This window comes from Centroberyx gerrardi, chromosome 18 (assembly GCF_048128805.1).
Source record: "Centroberyx gerrardi isolate f3 chromosome 18, fCenGer3.hap1.cur.20231027, whole genome shotgun sequence".
NCBI lineage: Eukaryota > Metazoa > Chordata > Actinopteri > Beryciformes > Berycidae > Centroberyx > Centroberyx gerrardi.
In genome coordinates, this window is record NC_136014.1 from 18,373,492 (window position 1) to 18,397,824 (window position 24,333).

General features: G+C 44.0%; 2 protein-coding genes across 4 annotated transcripts in view; one reads left to right on the plus strand and one right to left on the minus strand.

The window, feature by feature from the left end:
- The first annotated feature begins 222 nt into the window (after positions 1–222).
- Positions 223–8,238, plus strand: ccnk (cyclin K). Of its 2 annotated transcripts, none has more exons than XM_071924914.2 (11): positions 223–333; positions 1,028–1,263; positions 1,690–1,771; positions 1,862–1,993; positions 3,097–3,202; positions 3,313–3,370; positions 3,956–4,125; positions 4,393–4,601; positions 5,350–5,380; positions 5,705–5,776; positions 6,303–8,238. In XM_071924914.2, exons 1-11 carry the CDS (start codon positions 325–327, stop codon positions 6,854–6,856), a joined length of 1,659 nt encoding a protein of 552 aa, XP_071781015.1. In that variant the 5' UTR covers positions 223–324; the 3' UTR covers positions 6,857–8,238. The 2 variants fall into 2 exon arrangements, with proteins under 2 accessions (XP_071781015.1, XP_071781016.1); XM_071924915.2 differs by having other exon boundaries at positions 235–333; positions 1,033–1,263.
- Positions 8,239–8,554: 316 nt separating this feature from the next.
- ccdc85cb (coiled-coil domain containing 85C, b) overlaps positions 8,555–24,333 on the minus strand; it is a 51,524-nt gene continuing 35,745 nt past the window's right edge. The window contains exons 2-7 of one of the 2 annotated variants that reach the window (XM_071924900.2): positions 23,959–24,038; positions 21,504–21,545; positions 18,017–18,118; positions 12,948–13,040; positions 12,364–12,462; positions 8,555–10,842 (exon numbers count right to left, since the gene is read on the minus strand). In XM_071924900.2, the coding sequence (XP_071781001.1) occupies positions 10,753–10,842; positions 12,364–12,462; positions 12,948–13,040; positions 18,017–18,118; positions 21,504–21,545; positions 23,959–24,038 (506 nt within the window). In that variant the 3' untranslated portion in view covers positions 8,555–10,752. Of the gene's footprint in view, positions 10,843–12,363; positions 12,463–12,947; positions 13,041–18,016; positions 18,122–21,503; positions 21,546–23,958; positions 24,039–24,333 lie in introns of both variants that reach the window. The other variant, XM_071924899.2, reaches the window with a different exon arrangement.

The following is a 24,333-nucleotide window of genomic DNA, read 5'->3' on the forward strand; positions in this document are numbered from 1 at the left end:
GATGAAAAAAATATTCTTCAGACGTAAACCTGCTTGTTTTTTTGTTTTTTTTTCAATAACTGCAATAGTAATTAACCTGCTAAAACAAATGTATTTAAATGTGAAAGAGAGCAAAAATCTAACCACAGCAAACATGTGTGCGTTGTTTTTTCAGTTTATGGTCGTGATGCGTAATGACGTTTACCAGTCTCTGACGTACTTCATAATGGCGGTGCCCTTGTTACAATGGGGACTGTTGTTGATCACTTGTTAGCCAACTTACTGTGAATAATTGCAAATAATTCCTATAACTGTCAGTATTCAGTCGTTTACACCGAAGGCTACATGTTAAAGGTAAGCTTCGTGTTTCATAACAAGCAGCTGGACGCTCATCGAGGTGAATTCAAGATGGATTTGACAGGTTGAAAAGTTCTTAGCCTTAGCGTAAGACCTCGAGTGAAGCAAGTTTGCTAGCTAAGGTTAGCTAACGACGGATGCTAGCGGAGAAGATTGTCTGCTTGATTGTAGTGTAGGCGGCAACTTTGGCTGCCTTGAGTGTATTGCAAAATCAGATTAATGTTAGTTACTCGATATGTTAAGTTATTCTTCTCAGCGTACATCTTGCCAATACATTGGCGTGACTGATGTTCATACAGTGTGGATTAATTTAGCCCCCCGAAGCTAACTTCAGTTAGCGTAGCTAGCTTTAGTTAAACTTGCTGTTAACAGTTTTGATACGACCAGGGGAACAGTGCTTCTCCGTTGTTATTGACATCTACATGCAATTACCAGTTGTCACTAGTTAACGAATTTATTTTAAAAAAAAATGTTTACATGCCTAGCGATAACAGTAGCCTATGAATGAATGCGGGCAAATGCCGGTAGGTTTTGGTTCAGGCTAGCTTGAACATTAATGTCATTCTACCTGACAGTTTGGCAGATAACCAACACTGCTAGTATCCCGATAGATTTTCTTACTCTAAATATGAAAGTAGCTTGTGAATGAGGAGTGGCCACAGCTGTGATCTGTATGTGTGTGTTGTGACAGTCCAGTGCAGCGGGTCCATCCACCGTTGCCTCTCCCCAGCCAATGAAGGAATCCAAGGATATCTCGTCAATGTCCGGCCAGACATTTCTGGACCACATCAAGCCATGCTGGTACTGGGACAAGAAGGACCTGGCCCACACCCCATCTCAGTCCGAGGGCCTGGACCCGGGCACAGAGGCCCGCTACCGGAGAGAGGGGGCCCGCTTTATATTTGATGTGGGGACCCGACTTGGCCTGTATCCTTGACTGATTGATTTGATTACTCGGGGAAAATAAATTAATATTCATCTTTAGAGATAACAGAATACCATTTCTTCTTCTCCACTATGGAGCACAATAAATTAGAAGCAAGAGAGATAACAGCAACCAAAAGCATATCAGGCAATGATAAAACACCTCATCAAATAGTAAAATACTGCACTCTGTCAAATTGTAACATTTATTCCCTTCCCTCTAGGAGAGATACTAACATTTTGGTGTAAAGATATGCTTGTTTGCTATTTACAGGAGACTAGTGAGTTATTGGAGATAACATAGCAGTACAATAAAAGTCAAACTCCTGCAGTTGGTTAGAATTTGTTTCATTCAACTGCTGGTCACTGAAGAATTTGACTTAGAAATTGTTGTAAAAAATGTTTTGTAATATCCTTGACTGTCATCAGACACTACGATACGCTGGCAACCGGCATCATCTATTTCCACCGCTTCTACATGTTTCACTCCTTCAAGCAGTTCCCCAGATACGTGAGTTCAGTTGGTGGCTGTCCTTATCGTTTTTAATTCCTGGAAGTAGACTAAATGTGTGGGATAAATGTTGTGTTTGTGTCCCAACAGGTGACAGGCGCTTGCTGTCTTTTTCTGGCGGGGAAGGTAGAGGAAACTCCTAAGAAGTGTAAAGACATCATCAAAACAGCCCGCAGCTTACTGAATGACGTGCAGTTTGCCCAGTTTGGAGATGACCCTAAGGTGCAGTATTCCTTTGTCTTGAGACGTTTTTTACTTTAAACATAGGTGAAAAAAATTGGGGATTGTAAGTTCAAGGTCAAGGTATACCTTACTATCCCAATCAGGGAAATTCTTGTGGTCACAGAGCGCAGAAAAACAAAACATGAAATGCAGGCGGTCACACACTCCCACACACACATAAATGCTCTCCCTTTGTATCCCATATGCGTGCGCACACATACACACCTCCACAAATGCTCACACACACTCCTCCCGTGACATCTGTCCCACCTACACATGCAAACCCTTATACAGTACATACACCTGAGCACAACGATATTACAGTCCATCACAAAGTCCTAACTGTAAATCCATTGTGTACCAGCATTGTAGCGCCCGAGCCTTCAATATTATCCGGACAGAATAACACATAGGCTAGCCCTAGAAATAAAAACAAAACATAGCAGAAAACCTCCTACAGATTACTGTTGACAAATAATGGATTCATCAATCTAATCTTTGTGCGGATAAACAACCTGCTATACCTAGTAGTCTTAATCATATGCTGTAGGATTAAGCCTTTTGACTGACTGCTCAGTTGGGACCTCTCATGTCGTGGGTGGGAGGGTCATTAAGGATGTGATCAACCTTGTTTACGGTGAGGTGTGTGTACAGCTGGGCAGCTGACAGCTAATGACATCCAGTGACCCCGCCCGCCTGCACACCATCTGGATCATACGCTGTGGCTTAATTTGATCCTGGATGTGCACTTTTTCAAAACACAGATGAAGCCAGAAGACAGAGCGTTCTGAAGAATAGACTTATTAAATTATTGCAGAATGCAGTGGTCAGCTTTAAAGCTACTCACATGTAAAGTGATATATATGTTTAATCTACTGCACTAAATGTAAGGGTCTGTTATCCGTGCTCCATGTGTGCCAGTATATGTTTGTCACTCTTCAAGTTGCCAATACCTTCCTGCACCAGCGCCACCAAGATTCCTCTACTTTTATTACATTTTGTGAATGAAGTGAGTTCTGTAATAGGTAATACTAACTGCCTGACAAGGTTGCAAAAAAGCCTTGATACTGGGGTTATTGAGGCATCTGTGTTTCTTTCAACAGGAGGAGGTAATGGTGTTGGAGAGAATCTTGCTCCAGACTATCAAGTTTGACCTGCAGGTGGAGCACCCCTACATGTTCCTGCTGCGCTACGTCAAGCAGCTCAAAGGTGAGATGGGATCGGTGTGGCATCAAATCCACACATCAGGGTGATTCATTATTGTTCTAGGAATTAACAAGTTGTATTGATTTTTTTTTTTTGTGTTCTTATTGTTAAAGGTGATAAGAATAAAGTGTGCAAGGTGCTACAGATGGCATGGACCTTTGTCAATGACAGGTGAGCAGCCAGCATGTAAACACATACACTCTCACTCTTTCTATCACACCTGACTCCTTCTGGAGTGCAGGTATCATGTAGTGGACACGCTCATGCAGCTTATATTCATCAGTTTTACCATACTAGTAAATTTTCAATACATAATTTCAGTAATGACTGCCCTATAATGAGGATGTTGGTGATTACTGCATAGCAAATACCCACCTTAATCTAAACTGTTTTTTCCTCTGTGTACTTTCAAATTATTTCCTTAATAGGTATGGTGCAGATACATGTATCCATTTCTCATCTATTTTATTGTATGCTTTCTTTCAGGGTTTTACTTGCTTCCTATGTCAGTCACCCTAACCTGCTTGCTTGTTAATGTGTTCTTTAATTAATTGAAGAATTACTCAAACAGATTTGTTTTGTTAGTCTGGGCAGAGTGTTGATTTACAAATATGGGGTTATAAAAGACATAAGAATCTCAACAGAGTATGGGTCTTTTCAGTTTTCAAATTATCATTAGATAACAAATTCTCTTCATTGCTGACAAAACTGAACTGAATGAGTTGACCCTAACTGTATTGTCTGTGTCCCGTCCAGCCTATGCACCATGCTGTCTCTCCAGTGGGAGCCGGAGATCATCGCGGTGGCCGTCATGTACCTGGCCGGCCGCCTCTGTAAGTTTGACATCCAGGAGTGGACTGCCAAGCAGTCGTCACGCCGCTGGTGGGAGCAGTTTGTCCAGGACGTCCCAGTGGAGCTGCTTGAAGGTATTCATCGTACTTCCATGACATTTCATGCATTTCCTCCAAGTACAGTGCAGGCCAATAAACACTGCTTGTTGACAGCAGTATTGTCAGTTATTAAATGTGTTGGACAGGTTATTCCAAAGCTGAAGGGAGGTGATACAAAAGGCCTAGATGTAGGTATAAAGCCTGTAGTGAATTAGGCAGTGATGTTAGGAAAGCCCGATTAGCGACAAATAACCTTTGTGTAGACACTTTGATTTATAAAACCTCTGTTCTCTCTTCTCCCAGACATCTGTCACCAGATCCTGGACCTGTACTCGCAGGGCAACAAGCCCATCCCCCAGCAGATACAGGAGAAGGAGAGGGCCGCTGCACCTCAGCCCCCCGCCCCCCCAATCCCACAGGGCCAACCCCAGGGCGCCAACCCTCCTCCTCCACCACCAAAGAAGACTTCTCCTCAGGGTGGCAGCCCCGCACGCCAGCTCAAACGCCCACATGTGAGTACACACTGGGGTTGGGCGATCAGTGATGGACTAAATCCACCGTGGGTGGAAATTCCCTTGCTGAATTATTATTTATTTATTTATTTATTTATTCATTCATTCATTCAATTTAAATTACCGTTATCTCTGGTAATTTAAAATGTGGCCTAGTGCAGAACACACAAATGGGGAAGAGCACGCAGGTACAGAAATTATGCTTATTAAGTTGATTTTAAAATCAACTTAATCAGCATTTAGGCTGCCAGCACAGGTGGCGAAAACACAGCCTGCATTTCACAGATGGTTTTGTCCCTGCATGAGCTTCCCCATTTGAGCGCTACTGCTTCTTATTGGGAATGAACCACGACCTTATACTTATTCATCAGTTTTTTTTCTTTACTGCGAAGTGCTATAATTTAAAATGTAAAAATGCTCCTTGCTTGTGTATTTCAAAGCTATATTTCAAGTCGTCACACCCACGCCACACACACTGTGTGTGTGTTTGTCTGTCCCCACCGTCCCTGACATGGATAAACACAGGGAGGATGAGTTATATATATGATGACGATTGATTGACAGGAGGATTTACACTATCGCCCAACCCTAGTGACTGACTGATAATGCACTGGATCTAGCAACACATGTATGCATTTGACTTGGTTCATATCCATGGGTCAATCAAGTGATATTTTTTATTGAACATATGACTTGTCTTGAAAGTGGGGACTGATTATTGATGTTTCTTTTCTTCCACTTGTTTCAGGCATCCCCAAAAGATGAACCAAAGGCTCCAGGTAAGACTTGTGTTTAACTTCATGCAGGTTATGCTGCGTTGTACTTTGATGTAGTCAAATGCTACCAAACCTGAATCCACACTCCACACACTGAAAAGCTCTCTGGATTAATTCATCAAGCAACATGACAGTTATGCAAATACATTCTTGGAAACAGCTTCTAAACGGTGTATGGATTTTGTGTTATCGGGATTAATCTCTGCCCAACATGTTTTAGCATTATCTAAATTTGCTATTCAAGCCTACAGCCATGTTCCCAAATGCGTACACTGGCTTTGCAAGGCTTTTGCATCTCATCTCATGACTGGTCTGTTTGACTTGCAGAACAAGTTGGCTCAAAGATTCCTCGGCTGGAGAGCCCCATGCCCCCCCTGCCCACATCGCAGCCTCCCCCCGGTGAGTGTCTGTTAGTTGTCCATCTTCCTCCTGTGTCATTTAAAAGGAATGAGAGTTCAAATCATTTGGAGTTGGGCAGATTCTGTCCTGGCGTCCTCTCAACTCCCCGCTGTCTGTTTGCGTGCACCACCAGATAGGCCCGTAATGAGCAGCCTGGACCCCCTGCCCAGGACTGAAGCTTAGAGGGTCACACAAGTCCTTAGTCCTCTCAGTCTGGTTACATAACCAGCAACTCGTCTGGACATTATGTTTCCCAACACATGCATACTCCTAACCTCTCCCAGACCAATCTGATTAGCGCTTGAGCCTGATAATGAGACCTCCTATGTGGTAGAAGCCTGGCAGTCTTGGTCTAGCTGTGTGTACACTGTCTGGGAATGGAAAGGTTATTCTCATTCACGGGGGAAACAAGTATTCTCACGGTATTACTCATTGCCTGCCAAGATGATGGCGGTGAACAAATCGGATATTATGAATTTTTAACACGCCGTCTCTCTCCCTCTTGTCTTCTTCTCTCGCTCACCAGACCGCAAAGCCCCCGCTCCGGCCCCTCCCTCGGAAGCCGAACCTGGAAGCGAGTCGGCCCCACCTCCCCCCCACGCCCCTCCTCCCCACCAGCCCCCTCCCCTCCCCCACCGCCCCCCTCCGCCCCCGCCCTCCAACTACATCATGTCCACCAGCAGCTCCTACATGTCTGGAGAGGGCTACCAGAGCCTGCAGTCCATGATGAAGACGGAGGGGCCGTCTTACGCCCCCATGCCACCCAACTACGGACCCCCTATGCCGCCCTACCACCCCCACGTCTACCCCCCGCCCACAGCTCCGCCCCCGGGGCCCCCGCCTCCACCCTCCACCTACCCGCCACCCAGCCTGCCCCCAACCTACCCGCCGCCGGGCTACAACCACAGCTACCCTCCCCCGCCTCCTCCACGCATGCCGCCGGGCCACGTTCCCCCTCCTGGGATGGGTCTTCCGCCCGCTGGGTACCCTCCTCCGCCCCCCGTGCCCCCAGGACAGTCACAGGTGCCCCTGCCACCGCCCCCTGGCATGCCCATGAACCGCGGCGGGTGGATGAGATGAAAGGAAAAAGAGAGAGGAGAAGGAACGGAAGAGAACGAGAGGAAGAGCGGGGAGAGTCTGAACTAGGAACTGAGGCTGTGCAGAGCCACAACTGGGGATGTAAAGCTCTCTGGAGAGGGAAAACAACTAGAGGCCAAGACCTTGTGTTATTCTGGTACAAAACAAAGGAGGAGAGAGCTGGTTCAGTACGACTCCAGTACGACTTGTGTTAAACAAGTGCTGGGGTTCTGAATGAAGGCCTATCAAACAGACTTGGAAGGAAAACTGAGGTCTGGACAGTATTGTCAGGAGAAGCGCTGGCGCTGCAAGTGTGCACTGAGAATCTTCAATTATCTGGTCAATCTCGTTTTAAATGAGCAGCCGGAACATGGTACAACACACGCATCATGCACCCAGCTCTGGGATCCTGTAACAACACTGTCCACTCATTGTTTTTCCTCCTGGAAACGTACCAGGAAATATTAGCGCCCTACAATTTATGCTCCCAAATATGTCATTCTGTCACTCGTACTCTCATTCATCGGTTTTTCACCCACTGTAGGGCCATGAAATGTACCAATGTTCCCTTTCCAAGTTTTATTGTACCATTGGGAGGGTTCAGGATTTTTCCAATTCAGTGGAGATTCCTGTCTTTCTGCCTCCCTCTTACATTTCGTACTTTTTTCCCTGACGTCCTAATCACGTCCTTACATTGGTTTGCCTGGAATCCCCGTCATCTCGATGTCTCTCGTCTCTGGAATCTGTTCACTTCCTCCGTAAAGAGAGATTTTCTGTTCTCTCCACATTCCCACGGTTTCCTTTTCCAGGGAAAGACGGACCATAATAAATTCTTGAGATGGCTGAACATGCTTAGTCACATATGAAAAGGACTGTCAGGCTGAAAGACGCTGCCTGATGTTAATAAAAACATGCTGTATATTCTTTCATTATTAGATTTGTTTGATATTACTTTCTGTGCTGTGAAAACGCTATGGTCATGTTACAAGATGTTTTTTCTGTATCATTAGACATTTTACATTAGATACTGTCATTCCCACCCACTTCTTTTTCTTTTTGTAGTTTTATTGCTTTGTATGTTTTTCCCATCACATTTCTCTGAGTGAACCTGCACTGCACACAGTATTACATGAACTACCAAACAGAAAGCTGTAATCAAACCAACCATGTCTACAACACTGGACAGTCCAAGGTATATTTGTACATATCTGATCTTATGCTGATGGATCTCTTATTTTTGTTTGTTTTTGTTTTTTGAGAGTTTCTATCCGTATGTGCCTTACTCAGGCTTCTCTTTAACAGATGAATATGTATCCTGCACGCAACTTTGCTTTTGTGTCTAAGTGGCACTTGGGACAATAAAGACCTGCTTTTCCTACTTTGAACTTGAGTTTTATGTGAGTGTTTTGAGGTTTGATGGATACTGATCTCCAATCTGCTTAGCTGTCTCATTCAGTCATTTCCACTTCTGTCAAACACGCACATCAAATATTGGCTTCAGCTGCATTAAGTCTGTGCAAAGAGCTAGAAGGATAAATTACTTGTATTTTTGTTTTCTTTTACTTCCAGTACTATACCAACAGGGGGCAGCCTAACTCATGCGCAATTGACCAAAGCAGCATGTCTACAGAAATGTGTTCATTAATCAATTAAAGACACCACTTCAAAGTATCATTAAACAACTTTGTTTATTTTCTCCCAAAGTTTTCTAAAAGTGGCCTATTTCATGTTTTATTTCTTTCCACCTACCAATATCCATCTGATATCAGTGAAATTCATGAAAAGAAGTTACACAGTCATGCTAGTTACTACAGGAATTGACATTTACACTGTAGATTCTAGGATTCTGTATTGTGGTTTAGCACATATGCAGAAAAAAGAAACACTATAGATGTTTAAAAAAAAAACAATCAGGTTCCAAATCAAAACACCATGCAGAAAAAAAAAAAAGTGGCACATCTCAAATCAAATGCCATATAAAGTATTCAAAATTGTATCATGGCTTCAAATCAGTTCCTAGAAAAAAGGACACTTTTAAAAACCATAGTTTGATTTATCTTTTTTTTTTTTTTTTTTTTTTAGACCCATTATTTGAGAGAACAGAGGTGCAGGAAGAGCAGCCTCAACAATGTTCTAATTTGGAACAACTAAAACTAGAAATGGGAGAGCCTGAGCTGTCAGTCACTAATCGAACCTATTTCTGATTGAGCAAATCTCCTGATAGATTGAAAATGTGACTGCCCAGCTACTGATAGCGCTCCCATCTCTATCACCTGGCAATAAATACTTGGACTAACAGTGCTTGTTCATTCTGACATCACGGAATACTCGTTTAAAATGTTAAGTGTTTTCAGGAGACATCTAAGGGAAGACTTATCTCTCGCATTCTAACAAAAAACAGATTCAGCTTTAAGAAACATGCGCTGCTGAAACGCACCTGTTGAATCCATAAGAACAGAACAAGGCCTAGCTCCAGAAAAAAACTGATTTCAATCACTGAAACACCTCAACAAAATAATAATAAAATAGAATTATTCAGCCTTTTGCCTTGTAAATTTCACTAAACGTTGATGAGACGAGGCCGGTCCTGTATGGATGCAGCAAATGCCTTCAGCAGTCTTCAACCGTGTTGTAATCAGGGTTCAATAGCGAAGAAGAGGATTCACAGGCAGATGCTACAGTTGCAAGAGAAACCATTCAGTCGTCTTTCACACACACACACACACACGCACACACGCAGTCACAGATGGGCAAAGGTAAAGCTGTAGCCCTCCCAACCTGAGAACATGATTGTCGAGCATGCACACAGCATACAATTTTAGTTAATTTCACAATTCAAAATAAGGAAACTATCCATCTATCTGACTCTGATTGAGATGGTTTGTTTCAGAATGGCCTTGATAACATTTTCAGAGGTTACAGAGAGAAAGAATAATAGCAATTCATCTGAAAAAACAAAAAACAAAAAGATGGACTTTATTACCAAAAGCAAACCCTGTTTAAGGTCCGGTTGTGTGTGCTTTCCAAACTAAATATTTGATCACATGGCCACGCTAGAATACAAAATAGATAAAAGTAAAATCAACGATAACAATGAAGTAGTGCTATGGTTTTATACATAATATACACAAGTTAACAGTGATCTCTAGACTGTAGTATCGATAGACTTGTCTTATGAGCAAAAGGCGCTAGGTCACAGTGGGTTTCACTTAGTTAACACTTTAGAACGCTAATGCTAATTATACTCGTTGACCACTAGGGAGCGATACAGGTGACGGAGGAGCTGGGGTCTCTATAGGAGGTTCTATCAAACCTTATCTGAAGATACCGCCGCAATGTTGCCTTCGCATCACCGCAACATGTCTAGAGAGTTCTGGACCCCGCAGCCTTAATAAGTTCTGTGCTTGAAACCATGTAATATCGCTAGCTTAACATAGCACAGTTATGCTCTAAAGGACTATATTTGTTGTGTATTTATATAGCTTTCATGTCATAGCTTTATCACGAGCCTAGAATATACTGTAGGCTGTTTATGGAGAGAGATCATTCTGTAGCCTAAAGCCCCTAAAATCAATGGCAAATCAGTGAAACTAGCTGCCAGTTGTCAACACTTCATAAGCTCAGAAAGATAAAAACATATCGTACAAGTAAAGTTGTACATTAGTGAGTAAGAGACTAAAAGGTCCATTTTGTAGCTTCCTAGATTCTATCTAATCCAGTCTTTTGTGAGGGTTGGATGAAGGAGTGCTGGGTGCTGTAGGCAGTAGGGAGCTTGGCATGATGGGTAGTGTAGGCGCAGATAATGTGAGGTGGTTTCAGGTGAGTGTAGGTTGATCCTGATCTCTCTCGCTCTCTTCCTCTCTCTCTCTCTCTCTCTCTCTCTCTCGCTGGTTGCCATGCTACAGCGGCCCTTTGAACTGGTTCCCAGAGAGGTGCTGTCTGATGGACGGCTTTGATCCTGCCGCATCACCCAGCTTTCTCCACACCACCTGCACACCGAGAGAGAGAGAGAGAGAGAGAGAGATGGTGAGAGAGAAAGCGAGGGAGGAAGACAGCGTGTGAAAGAGAAGTAGAGCAAGACATACAGAGAGAGACAGGCAGCCATGGAGACAGAGACCTAAATAGTAAGGCTAGGCAGAAAAAAAAGACTTTCTTCTTCAAGACAGAAAACTTCAAACACTCACATTTTGACTTTGAGCTCAAAAGAGTGCACACACACACACACACACACACACACTACAGTAGAGCTATCTCTGTCCTCGGTCTCTGGGAGGCTGCCTGACTCTAGTCTCTGGCGCTGGGATCTCTGAGCGAGCGAGGGGCCCCCGGGGACCCCAATGATATTACAGAGGTACTATTGTAGTGCTTCCGAGATTCCTGGCCTGTCACATACCTCTGCAGGGCCCAGATAGCCCGGCTCTCCCTCTCTCTCTCTCTCTCTCTCTAATCAGCGAACCTTTTATACCGGTCCGGGCCTTTCAGCACCACAGAGAAGATGGAGGGAGGGAAGGGGGGGGGCAGAGGAGAGGAAGAATGGAGGGGTGAGGCTGAGGGGTGGAGAGTGCTCTTTTCCCTGCCGCTCCACTTTAATTGCTCTGACAGCTCAACTACGAGCCCCTTCTTAGGGCTTCCAATTAGAGCTCGCTTTGCAGGAGAGACGGGGGTGCGGGTGGGATGATGATGGGGGGGGGGGGGGGTGTTGGGGGGAGGGGGGGGCAGAGAGAGAGAGAGAGAGAAAGCACTGTGTTCGGGACACTGCTGCAAGTGTCGTTCCATACCAAATGAGGCTTCCTCATTAGCGACAGCAACTCAAAAACTAACCTGATTTGCACCCAGAAGAAGTGAACTGAACAGAAAGTGACCAACAGACAGACGGCACAAACATGAACATTATGAACAACAGGGATACTAGGATTAAAGCGAAGGTCTGCACACAGTATCACTCCTCCAGAAAAATGTGCAGGAGACAAGATGTTTTGATCTGAGTAGGTCTTTAAGCCTGAATGATTATGGCTAAAATGTTAATCCTGATTATTTTACTAGATATTGTGACTAGAATATAAATAATTATGATTATTTGCCTTGATGATAGTGGTAACAAAATTATTTTACTGCACTAGCTAACTTGCATCTTTCAGTGCATCAACATCTTGACTATTTTCCACCAGTGTTATTCTAAATTAAATTAAATAATAATAATAACTTTACTTATACAGAAACTTTAAAAACAGAGTTTACAAAATGCTTTGAATGTTTCAATATTACGTATTTGTGCAGCCCTAGTAGATGACTTTACATAGTGTAGGCAGTCAGATAACCGTACTCTCACCTCATGCCTTCTAGCTTTATTTCCTCACAGCAAATAAAGTTTTCAGTCATGCGATGTAGGTCATTGTCTCCCTACTCCGACTACAATATATGGGAGGCTTTTGATTGAGAACTAGCTCAAATACATACTCAGGAACACCGGGACAAGAAAAGCCTGAGGGGAGGACGAGTGCTGCACTTACGTTGCACATCTCTCGAACGATGGCCTTCTCTTTCTCGCTGAGATCCTCCTCGTAGTCCTCGGGAACCTGCTTGTCCAGGTTCTCGTGGACCTCCAGCACCTGGGGGCAGAGGGCTTTTATTCGTATAATCTTTCAAGAACAGGAGGTGTGGTCAGGTCACATTACCATATGAACTTGACTAAAGAGGGACACTAGAGGGATTAAAGAGGATATCAGAGAGCTATCGATGTAAATAGGAATCCGTTTTTTTTTTACGTTTTGCATCTTCTGACGGCTAAAAAAAATCTGAATCTGAAATCTGGTTTATTTTGGAGGCGTAGCAGCAGTGCAGTGGGAGTTCACTCTTGCACAGCAGAGTACGCAGTAAAAAGTGGGACTTTGTTGTACAGCACAGGGATTTAACAAAACTGAGGCCATCTTATTACAGAACTCTGAAAACATTTCCGTTATGGTGAGACGAGTGCATTTTAACAAGGTGCGTTGGTGAACAGCTAAACTGTAGTTTTCCCACCACATTCTCCCTAAGTGGAATTGTTTTTAAAATGTACTGTAACAACAACCCCTTGATCCCGCCCCCCCAGTACCTTCATGGCGTGAACCACGGCCTCAGGCTTCTGGACGCAGGACAGGTAGCCTGTGGCAGGAGAGGACTCGCTGGTCGGGAGGCGCCCCGTTCCCTAGGAGGAGGGCAAGTGTCAGTAACAGCAGCTGGAATGGCATGTTGTTGTGTTGTGTGTGTTTTTCTTGTTTTACAGGCATTGTATACAGTTTATAAGACAGCATACTGTAGTGAGTGACAGGAGAGATGGGAGGGAGAGTGATTTGAACCTCTAATGTGTAGCATGTGTCTTTGCCTGCTGAGAAAGCAGGACACCCCAGTGATGAAATGCTGTTACTGATGATAATTGTGGTTTCTGCCCTGAACTCAAACCGATTTGAGGCTCAACAACTGCGATAAAACTACAATTTACTGTATTTCACTGAACAGTGGAAGCTTCCGGTGTGTTTTTCAGATTATTTGACATTTCTACCTCAGCAGGCAGTCACACAGTGACACGCGACAAAGGTCGAGAGCAGGATCTGAACCCACAACATCTGGAGCACACGGCGTGCGCTGCAGCCGTGACGCCACCAGCTTCAGACGGTCCGCTGTCACACTGAGCTTAACGCCACGAGTCACAGCAAACTAGCACCACCTCGGTTCTTCATTTGAGTCACATCCGAGATACCCGGCTCAAAGAGAGACATATCTTTTACAAGAAAAGGTTAACCACACTTTCCTCATCAGTAGGTGTTTGGTGCAGATTTAACAAGGGAGATGGCGGGCAGGTAAACTGTCATTTACTCCCACTCAAAAATCAATATATTTAACATTTCTTTCAGCACAGAAATGCCACTGCCTTCATCCCAACTTAAATCGCCCCCTGTTTCTTGTGTGTGGGGTGTTTTTTGGGTTTGTTTTTCTTGCATTCACAATGTATTCAACCCTCAGCCAGGTCTGCTACCTGCGCTGTGTGATTTAACCCGGTGCGATGGGAGCAGCCAGCCAGTAAGAGGACCAGGGGGTGCCTGACTCATCCCACCCCCCAGTTAGTTCCAGACAGTGGCTCTCTGTTGGAGGGACACAGAGATCTGGTGGGACAAACACAATGGCTTCATTCACTGTGACCTGGCATCAGGGCCCTGCATTAGACACAGCTCCGTGGCTCTGTTAGCCCGGGTTCAATTCTCCGCTCGCTAGTGATGTGTTTGTCAGCTTGCTCTGTGCCCGCTGGCCCCATTTGAGTGCCAGCGCGAGCCCAACCACCCTAATAATAGGGACATAAAATAATAATCCTCCTACACCCAAGAGTGATGTTTTGCTAAAACTGCCCAACAACCACCTTAAAAATGAATAAAACCGCTGGTCCTGCGAGTTGTGAACTGACTTGTGCATCTTTCCACACCTGACAACCACTGAAAACCACAAGGATAACTGTTTGTATTAAAAAGATAAAAATTGGACAGTGAAAGGTCAACATTTTGCATGATATGCCTCATTTAAGAGGGAAAAAAAACACTTAAATTATAGCCAGGAAAGAATTTGGGTGGGAGTGATGAGGGTGTGCTGTTGTTACAAATTATTAAATCCATCAGCAAGGGTAAGTCTACAATTTTGAGAAAATGATAGGGGAAGAACCGAGAATTTATCTGTCCAACAATCCCCTTGGTAAATACAAACACACTTCCCACTGGCTACAGCGCGCTTCTTTTTGTAGAAGGTTACAGCGAGACATCTTAACAGCTGGGTGAGTAATTTCCCATACAGCTCTTGTGCAGTGAACGTGGAAGTAAACTACAAGTAAAAGTATGTAAATCACTGCCGCTCCCATTTGATGCTCTCTTCCATGGGTTAAAGCTACTGTTTGAAATGTGTAAACACTCCCGCTAGCAGTGGGGCCAGGTTTCTCAGTTTATTCTGCGCCGGGGCTGTGCAGTAAAGAAAAGGATTTGGACAGCGCAGAGACACAGCCAGCTCCGGGCCATGTTTACTATTCATATGGATGTACAGTTGGGGACGGCTTCCCTGCATAAATAGGCCTGATTTAGGCCTTGCAGGATGAGGGGAAAAGCAAACGCTGTCAGAATCAATGGTTTGTAGTTCTGGCACACAGAATACGAGTCGACTGTTGAGTGTTTGGGAGAATCACGCAGGCTGGCTGCTTTCTTTCTTTATCCGTCTTTCGGTTTGTCGTTCTCATTGGTGTTCTCTCTTTCTCTGACATACAAACAAACATACACACACACACACACACATACACACACACACAGAAAACAACAGTTCAGTTCTGTGCAGTTCTGCTGTTGCCGTCTGTGGCCCCACGTCTCTCATCTTCTCTCTCTCTCTCCATCTTCCAACAAGGGCTTTCTCTCACACGTGGATGAACTCAGGCCACATTAGAAAGCAGCCAATCAATCACCATGCAGCTCATCATGAATACGTCTCCATGGAGTCGCCACGACAACCAAGCCAAAATGAGAGGAAGAAGTGAATCACTTTCTAATCACCTGATAGAACAAATGAAAGCAACAAGAGTAAGTTACTGTCTGTACTGTATATGCAATTTATTTGCCAATGTAAAGGGTATTTCATGCCATAAAACACCATATTTTGTGGCAAGTAAAAATCATAAGCTTGTTGAATTTGTGATGTACCCGTAAGATGGTTATCCATCTTTTTGTTTTGGTCCAGAGGATGAGGACACATTTATTGTAAAGACTCTTTAGATTGGAGTCTATTTCTAGCTGATATGGAATGGATGAAGACTCAAACACCAACAAAATTCAAATCCCACACACTTCTCAAATGTGAATACCTCACAAAACCCAGTAAAATACTAGTTGAATGCATTTGAATAATTGACAAGAAGAGTGCTTTGTTCAATCTTGCAAATAATATGCCCAGATTTGAGGCTGTTTAAATGCCTGGCAAGATAAATTGAGCAAACATCCACATCAAGGCTGCAAGAGACAGTTACTGTCTGTGCTGTCTAGAAGATTGATTTGCCAGTTGTTGGATGATTTAATGGCATAAATCCCGAATGCAGTATCAAGAATGCATTTTTCAGTCTACTGATTGATTCTAATATTGACAGCTACTCTTGAGGTTTGTTGCGAGTTCTAAGTGAGGTGACCGTGAGTCAATATCATGACCTTGTTTCACGGCATAAACCGCGCTGTGAAATTAAATGCGGGGAGACAACCGTCGAGATAATTTGCCATTTAACCTTCCTCCTGGTTGGACAGACCTCCCAGGGGGGTCAAGGTTCACGGACATTATTGGACAGTGAGTGACGTGAAGCTCCTAGAGGAGAAGACGTTGATCTGTGAGCTTAAAAACGGAGCGTGCCGGGTCTGGACGCAGTAAGCCGGGGCCGTCCAGAGGGCCGGTGATTAAAACACAGTATTGATTTTTACACTTAGTCCTCTGGGTAGTGGCATGGCCCGGCTCTGGCCTTCCTTAAGCAGTCAGAAAACAATTACCCAGCCTCTCCTCCCCAGACACTGGCCGGGTCAGGGGTGGCGCTGGATTGGAGAGGATTATTACTTTTATAGCGGGATTCAGTTCAAACAGGCTCCAGGGGGAGGAAGGCAGCTGAGAGGAGCGGAGGGCAAGATGGGAGGAAGAGAGGAGGAGGCGTCGCTCCCTTTTATTTTCTCTCCTCATCTCTCTGTCTTAGTTCCTCTTTCCCCTCATCTCTTCCTCCTTTAATTCTGTCTCTTCTCTCTCTCTCTCGCTCTCTTTGTCTACATCCTGTCTCCCTCCTCTCACTCTCGCTTTCTCTGCCTCGTTCTCTCTCTCTTCCTGTGTGAATGTGTGTTTCTCTTCCTGCCGTGTGTAAGGGAGATAGGGAGTCTGGTAGCCTGTGGAGGTATAATTGGAGTTAGAAATAAAGTGAATTACAGCTGACTTGACTTGATTTCGCTGTGGAGGAACCGGGGAGAGGCACAGCTGTAGCCACCTCGTGTGTGTGTGTGTGTGTGCGTGCGCGCGCAATTAGTCCCTGCCTGCTCCCTGTATATGGAGCAAAGTGGCTACAAGCATCTTAATGTCGATTTTCGCCTATGCATCTCTTTGTGTGTCTGTCTGAGTGTGGGTGTGTGTATGTGCATCTCTGTTTGTGTCTATGTGAGTGTTTGGGTGTGTACGCTTGTTGTGTGCATCTGTGGGTGTTAGGGCTGCACGATTATGGCAAAAATCATAATCACGATTATTTTGATTGATATTGAGATCACGATTATTTAACACGATTACTCATTGACTTTGGGAACATCATGCATTTATTGAACTTTAAAAAAAAAACCATTGGATTTCTTTGAACTTTAAATATAATTGAACTGAAAAACAAAGAAATAAATGCAAATAAATAAATAAATAAAAGTAAAAATAGAGATAAATAAATAACTAAAATAAATAATCACATCACGTCTGTAATTTGGGGTCTCGCGGTGTGAAAACAAAAGTGAAACTTAACATACCACAGTCAGTAATGGGGATTTGTAGACAGTAACTTGTCTTCGCTGCCATACAGACTTAAACGGTAGGTGACTTTAACGTTACCTCGTGGTATTTAAGTAACGTTAGTGGAATTAGGTAATTTAACCATGTCGCAGTGCTTCAGTGCAATTGAACACGCACCGTGGGCCTGTACAGTGTTTCCACACCAATGATTTTTTTTTTTTTACCTTTCCTGTCGACCAACGGCTCTCTTTCTGTCATCTTCTACCAAGGAAGGTTTAAAAATAAACGGAGAAACGCGCCGGCCGGCTCTCTGTTACCGACTCCAGCTGAAACTATACCACAGCATGTTTGGGCTTTGGAGGAGGGGCGGAGCGGAGCGCACCGTTGCGGAGGAAAGGGGTGCGCTGGATTTACAACACAAGACAAAACGAGAGCAACATTGCTAAACGGAATGAGGCACAAAAATCGTTTTATCTCGATTTTCTTGTTTTCATAATCGTGGGAAGCCAAAATCGTAATCGAAAATAAAATTCGATTAATCGCCCAGCCCTAGTGGGTGTGTGTGTGTGTGTGTGTGTGTGTGTGTGTGTGTGTGTGTGTGTGTGTGTGTGTGTGTGTGTGTGTGTGTGGGTGGGCCTCCTGGGTACTCACCATGTGCATGGCGTCCTGGCGCTGGGGCAGAGAGGACAGCTGGGACTCTGAGTGGTAGAGGGTCATTCCCTTCCTCAGGGCGCGAAGGTCACCTGGGTTACACTGCTGGGCCCAAACATGTGCACCGACACAAACACACACACACACACACACACACACACAATTAGACTTAATTTCCATGTCATTTGAAGATAGCTAGGAACTTGCTTCACTGTGTCCCAACTCTACAGACAGGACGGCTCAAACTGCACGAAAAACACACTCACAGACACACACAGACTGCCTATCAACACTTTGTTCTCTCATGTCTTGTTTTGTTCTTCAAGCACCTGAATAGGGGAACTTTTGGCCCCTCCCACTTTGGAAGCCCTGCCTTCATTTTACCTTTAATTACAGATTCACACCAATTCCCATCATTATGGCATCTCAAAATCAATATATTCATATCTATTAGCATCATTACGGTAGCCTGACTGCAAGTACAGCTCAAGCGATGTGGAGGATGGTTTTAAGTAGGACACTTGATGAGCGTTCGCTAGTTATTTTATTGTACAGAAGTTATCAGAACCACCAAACTATTTAAAATTCAACAGCTGTACAATAACCTGCTTTGCCTATCGGAGCGTCGGCGGTGGCGTGTACAAGACCCTACGGTCCTGTCCTCCTACCCCGGCCCCGCGCTCTTACCGTCCCTCTGACGCTGTTGCTTCAAGCATTTTTTTTTTTTTTGCAATACAGAATTTGTTGTAGCTTTATTCGTAAATGGCGCAGCACAGCAGTGGACTGTATCATGTGTCATCATCGAGGGGCTTTATGCGGGGATTGTTTTCCCAAGATTCAGCCTCATTAGCAGCCAAAGACCACTGGTTCCTGGGGGCAGTAACTGGCCTCGCTCCTCTCTGTAGGCAGGAACACAGCAACACCACTGTTCCTTATGACATTTCTCATGTCACGCACTAGTGTTCCCTCTGCGCACGGCACAGCATGTAAACACACGTGATGCCTGGGAGCATTCAGGCTATAAATAACCCAATGAGCTGTGTGTGTGTGTGTGTGAGTACGTGTCTGTGTCTATGAATGCGTGGACATTGTGTCGTGTTGGCTGCTCTTGTGCATCACACACACACACACACACACACACACAGGTGCACATACACTCATGCGCACACACACAAAGCCACAATTAGCATTCTCTCTGTCTCTTCTCTCCTTTGATATCCCCTCTCCACATCACTCCTCTGGCTCAGTATCCCCTTATTGTTCCTCTAACCTTTCCCCATCTGTCCCATGGCACTTGGTGATCTATCCTTTGGTTTTCTCCATTCATGCCCTCAATCTGTACCTCTGCTAACCAACAATGATCACCGTGTCCTTTCTCTAGGCTTAGTGTCTGGCAGCAGACTTACGCCCTAAATGGCACATCTGGAGGAGCGACAGAAATTTGCACGACCACACAATCCAGGACATGAACATCAAGCGAATGACTAGTAAGACCAGTGAGGGTATCACTCATTACAAAATATCAAAATAAAGAGTAGTCTTCAATCATGCTGCTCTCTGGCAGGATCGCCATCACCTAAAGAAGACTTCAGTTATGCCTAGATTACCTCTAAAAAACGAACCAACACTCCCCACCAAACTCTACTTCTAACCCCCTAAGTCGACCTTGACCACGGATAGAGACCGACCAAGCCATGTGTTTGCCAGACAGGCCGGGACAGTCGGCCCTCTGCACTCCTCTTGGCTAAAGCACGCGGCCCCTTCCATCTATCCATCCATCACAATGTTCTCGGTGCTGACGGGGAAGGAGCCGTGGACGTCACGCATCATTTCCTGTCTGAGTTACGAGGGGCCGGGGTGATGCCGCCGTGACAAAAAGGGTAGAGGGCGACGCAGCGGCCTCCTTCTGCGCCATGATTTAATGGAATACAGAATCCGAGTAACCTGTGCTAGTCTCCCATGCGCAGACGTTTGGAGACGTTGCGTCAATTCATTTTAGTACTCTGCCAGCAGATTGATGTCTTTACAATGCCACGCTGTGATTAACTACCATCTATATCTTTTATTTTCTGTATTGGCATTTTTTGCGGGTAAAGAGTCTACTTTTTAGACTGGTTAAGTGCTTGACAAGATAAAGAGAGTGAACATCAATTAGCTATAACACTGGAAACCATGTTCAAATAGTCACTCTGTCAATAAATCAGCCGTTATTCATTTACCTCTCTCATCATTCAGGTCTCCTGAGTGGACCCTACTGCAGGCCACTCTCGCAAAGTCAACGAGGTCAATTAGCCCGCAGTTAATGGATGGGGTGTCATCCGGTATAAATTGAATCTGTCATATAAATCATTAAATTCTCTGAGTCACACTGAGCACTCACTTGTTAATGACAAAGTGGCAGTGAGCGCGCAGGGAAAGTCACAGAGTGCCTCACACTTCAGTGCGTCTGAGAGAGATAAGTAACGGTTGAAGAGAGGTGGGAGATGGGGAGTAGGAGTGGGAGAAAAGTTAAAGAACAAATCGTGTACAGTGCGTGCGTGCGGGTGAGTGCATTTGCACACGCACACACACACACGCACACACACACACACACCCCTTTGTGTCTGTGAGTCTCCGTCTCTGTGCTGTGTAGGCCTTTGTTTGTATCTACCTTCCGACCATTTTGTCGGCTCCCTCCCTCTCTCCCTTTAGTACATTTAAAAATCACTCAGCCAGGCTGCTTTGGAGGGTCAACATTCCACTGATAAGAAGCTATTGTTTCCTTCAGGCTCAACGCAAGTTTCACTGGGCCAGTTTCACAACACTGGAAGTTAGGCAATATTTCCATTCAGGCAGATAATCCATTGTAAATTCCACCTGCTAGTATTGAGACACAACAGTAAGTAGGCTAATTGCATAACAGGTTTTTTGTCCCTAATTACTGAAAGCTAACATTTTCACTACCAATCTTGTATTTTCATGGAAAGCAAAAAAGTTTCTCAATCACACAAACAACAAGGTAACGTTCTTAAAAAATTCATACAGTCCTGCATTCTTCAATTACACTCATACCAGTTGTCGGCCATGCATAATGGATGCCTGGATCTACCTGTTTCGCCCCCGCATCTTAAATTATTCAGCCCACCAGACGTCCCGGCAAGCCAGGACAAGCGTGTGTCATTCATGCACCAAAGCACAATGTAGCATTCATTCACCTAGGGTTACCTAGTACCAAACACCAACTGTGCTTTGCAAAACGGCTTCAAGGACAAAAACAGGCTCCTTGCCAAGACGGGCCACACACAGGCAGAGCCACCTGTGTTTCATTCATTAGCTTAGCATGCTAGCAGCAGATAACGGGTGCCACCCGTAGGAGAGAGCAACAAGCTTACAGCTGTGAAAGTCCCACCACCGGACAGATAAAAGAGGGAAAAAGCAAAAGAGGCTAGCCCCATTGACCTCAGTAGCATTTCAGAGGCCAGCAATCAGTGGCATTGGAGAAAGTTACCTTCTTGGTCTGTATCTGTGATAAGCTATACCGGCTATAAGCCTGGGGAGAGAAAAACAGTGTTCATGTAATGGTTCATTATTGGCTTATTGTCTATCAGGAGCCATTATTAGCAAGGTAGCAACTGTAGTAGTCTTCTTAGGGTCCATAAATTATTGTCACTGTAAAAAAACAAACTCTGAGACACTGTGGAGGAGAGAACTTCACACATTTAATGTCACACATTTGAGATTTTGAGGCAAAGCCCCTTGGTGATCTGGGCTATTTTATACAAAGTGTTCGGACCGATGAGAGAGTTCTGTCATGGTGATTTCACAGCTGCTTTTGAGTTGAGTTTTTTTGCATTAGACTATGCAGACTTATTCAAATATTGTCTTCCTGAGTGTGTGCCAAGTCCGATAAGGAGCTCGTAATCTTTTTCCCATGTCGCCACATTGCCACGGTCATCAAGAGGAAAATTATGTGCAGTCAGTCAGGAATGAGGCACTTCACCCTTATATACCTGCGCTATCAAACCTCATCAGCACTTGAGAAAATAATTATTACTGAGCAGTATCCAATTGATAAAAGTAAGTAAAAGTTCTATTATTGTGAAACCTAAATATTGACTATAAATCTTCACACCTTAGCTGTGGATCTTCATAGAAATCTCACAATCCTCTTCTCATATTCAGAAAAAAATATATACATTATTGCTATGAATACAGAATCTGTACTTGTTGAGTGTACCGCATGCATGACTTCACATCACAGCCACCATTTCCACACCCACCACCATGGTTTATAGTACAAGGAATATTTAGTCAAGGTGTAATTTAACAGCGGTGTTATTTCAAAAGGAGGTTCACACTGGATGTCCTGATGTAAAACGGCTGTGAGACAATGTGTAGCTCCTAATTGTAGCACTTAGAGCTAATTACGTGGATCATTGAGGTTTCGTGTCAGTGATTCCCGCCCACACTCTTTTGCCTACACATGAATCTGCAAGGAGATAATTGGGGAAAGAGAAAATCATGGGAAAAAAAAGGAATAAAGGCTTCCAATTAAAAATCCATTTAAACTGTGACTCCTCAACTTGACAGTCTTGCTTCCAAATGAAATGAGGCACACAATACAAGCTTACGATCAAACAGAAAGATAATAGATGATATATGTTGATGTATTGAATATATATCATAATATACTCTATATGGAAGTGTATGTAGGAGTTAAATCATTTTAAACACTTTGACATCTTTTCCCTGTGACCTCAGGGTCTATAAGCATAAAGTTTCTGAGAATCCTTCTAAAATGCACTTTGAAAAATGTAAACAAAAACCAGAGACATCCTCTGTGTTCAATCATTTAATCCCCAAAACAAAATAATATTTTTTTTTCCTGTTTACTCTATCCTCAATAAATAGATAAATATGAGATATACAACTTGAATGAAAAATCTAATTGCTATTATTTGACAGAATATTGCAATTGCAATTTAAACTGTAATTCATATCATCACGTTTTTCTTGTCATACATTTTTTTAGAACTTTAAAACTGTTTAAAGATGATGTTTAAAGTGATTTTGTTAATGTCAGTGTGCAGGATTTACTGAGTTTGAGTATGATGAAAGGTTTTCACCAATATTGTACAAAAATTACCTGGAGCACTAAAACACCTTGTGGTTTTTTTTTCTATTAATTGTTCAGCTCTAATGGTGGATACCTCCAAAATGTGTCTGGAAACATGCAAATGTTATTGATTCAAGTACTTATCATTGATCAGTGATCTAAGATCACTGGTCAGGAAAGACACATGACAAATTAATACATTTCGCTAATAAACTTTGCTACGAGTCAATAGAGAAACTAGTCTCTGGTCAGTGTTCCTCCTGTATGTCACACACACCTCCACACTTTCTCTAACATGTGACCTCCTGGTGAACTGAACATGCCACCTCCTCCCTCCCACACCCCCACCTCCACTCAGCCCCTCATCCCCCAAATTCTGGGGAAGTCACAGCAAGGTCAACTTTGGGAGAAATACTTTACTCTGTCACTGTCACTTAATGCCTCTTTCCCCTCCTTTCCCTCCTCTCATCGTTTCTCCGCTCCCACAGTTCGCCTCGGGGGCTAACATCACTGCTCGCTACTGAAGCTTACTGACTCCCCATGAATTAAACATGGATAAACACATTCGCCAACTAACAGGCAGGCTGTTATGAGGGGGTGGCTTCAGAGGGGAATCAAGCAACCACTTTGTCTCATCGCGGCTGCCTATCGCATGTGGCGGCTATGTTGGAAAGTTGTGAGAAGTGGTTTTTTTTTTTGTGAGGGTATAACTTCTTTTTCTTGCCATTTCATCGAATGGCACTGGACTGGGCCAACAGCGCAACACTTGTGTCTGTAACTGAAAGGGATGGGAGAGTCATGTGTGTGTGTGTGTGTGTGTGTGTGTGTGTGTGTGTAGGAACCTCACCTGTGAGAGAAGCTTATTATTATCGTCCTCCAGGATCCGCACTTTAGTCTCCAGCTGTCTGATGTAGTTGGAGGAGGAATCTGGAGGAGAGATGGAGAAGAAAAGAGGGGAAGAGAAGCGATTAGCATTTCAAAGACCACTAAGCGGAATACAGCCAGGCAGGGCCATTGGAGCAAAAAGGACCACAAAGAGCTCAAAAGGTTGACGCGCTCTTTGGGACGCCCAAAAACTCTTTGTGAAAGTGCATTTGCCAAATGAGGGGTTTTACAAGTATAAAGTTGAGATGTGCGCAGTACTTTGCTGATGCCTCATATGTTTATTTGCAATTGGAACCATTTGATCATTAGTCTCTCTATCGCTGCTTTGCAAATCTCC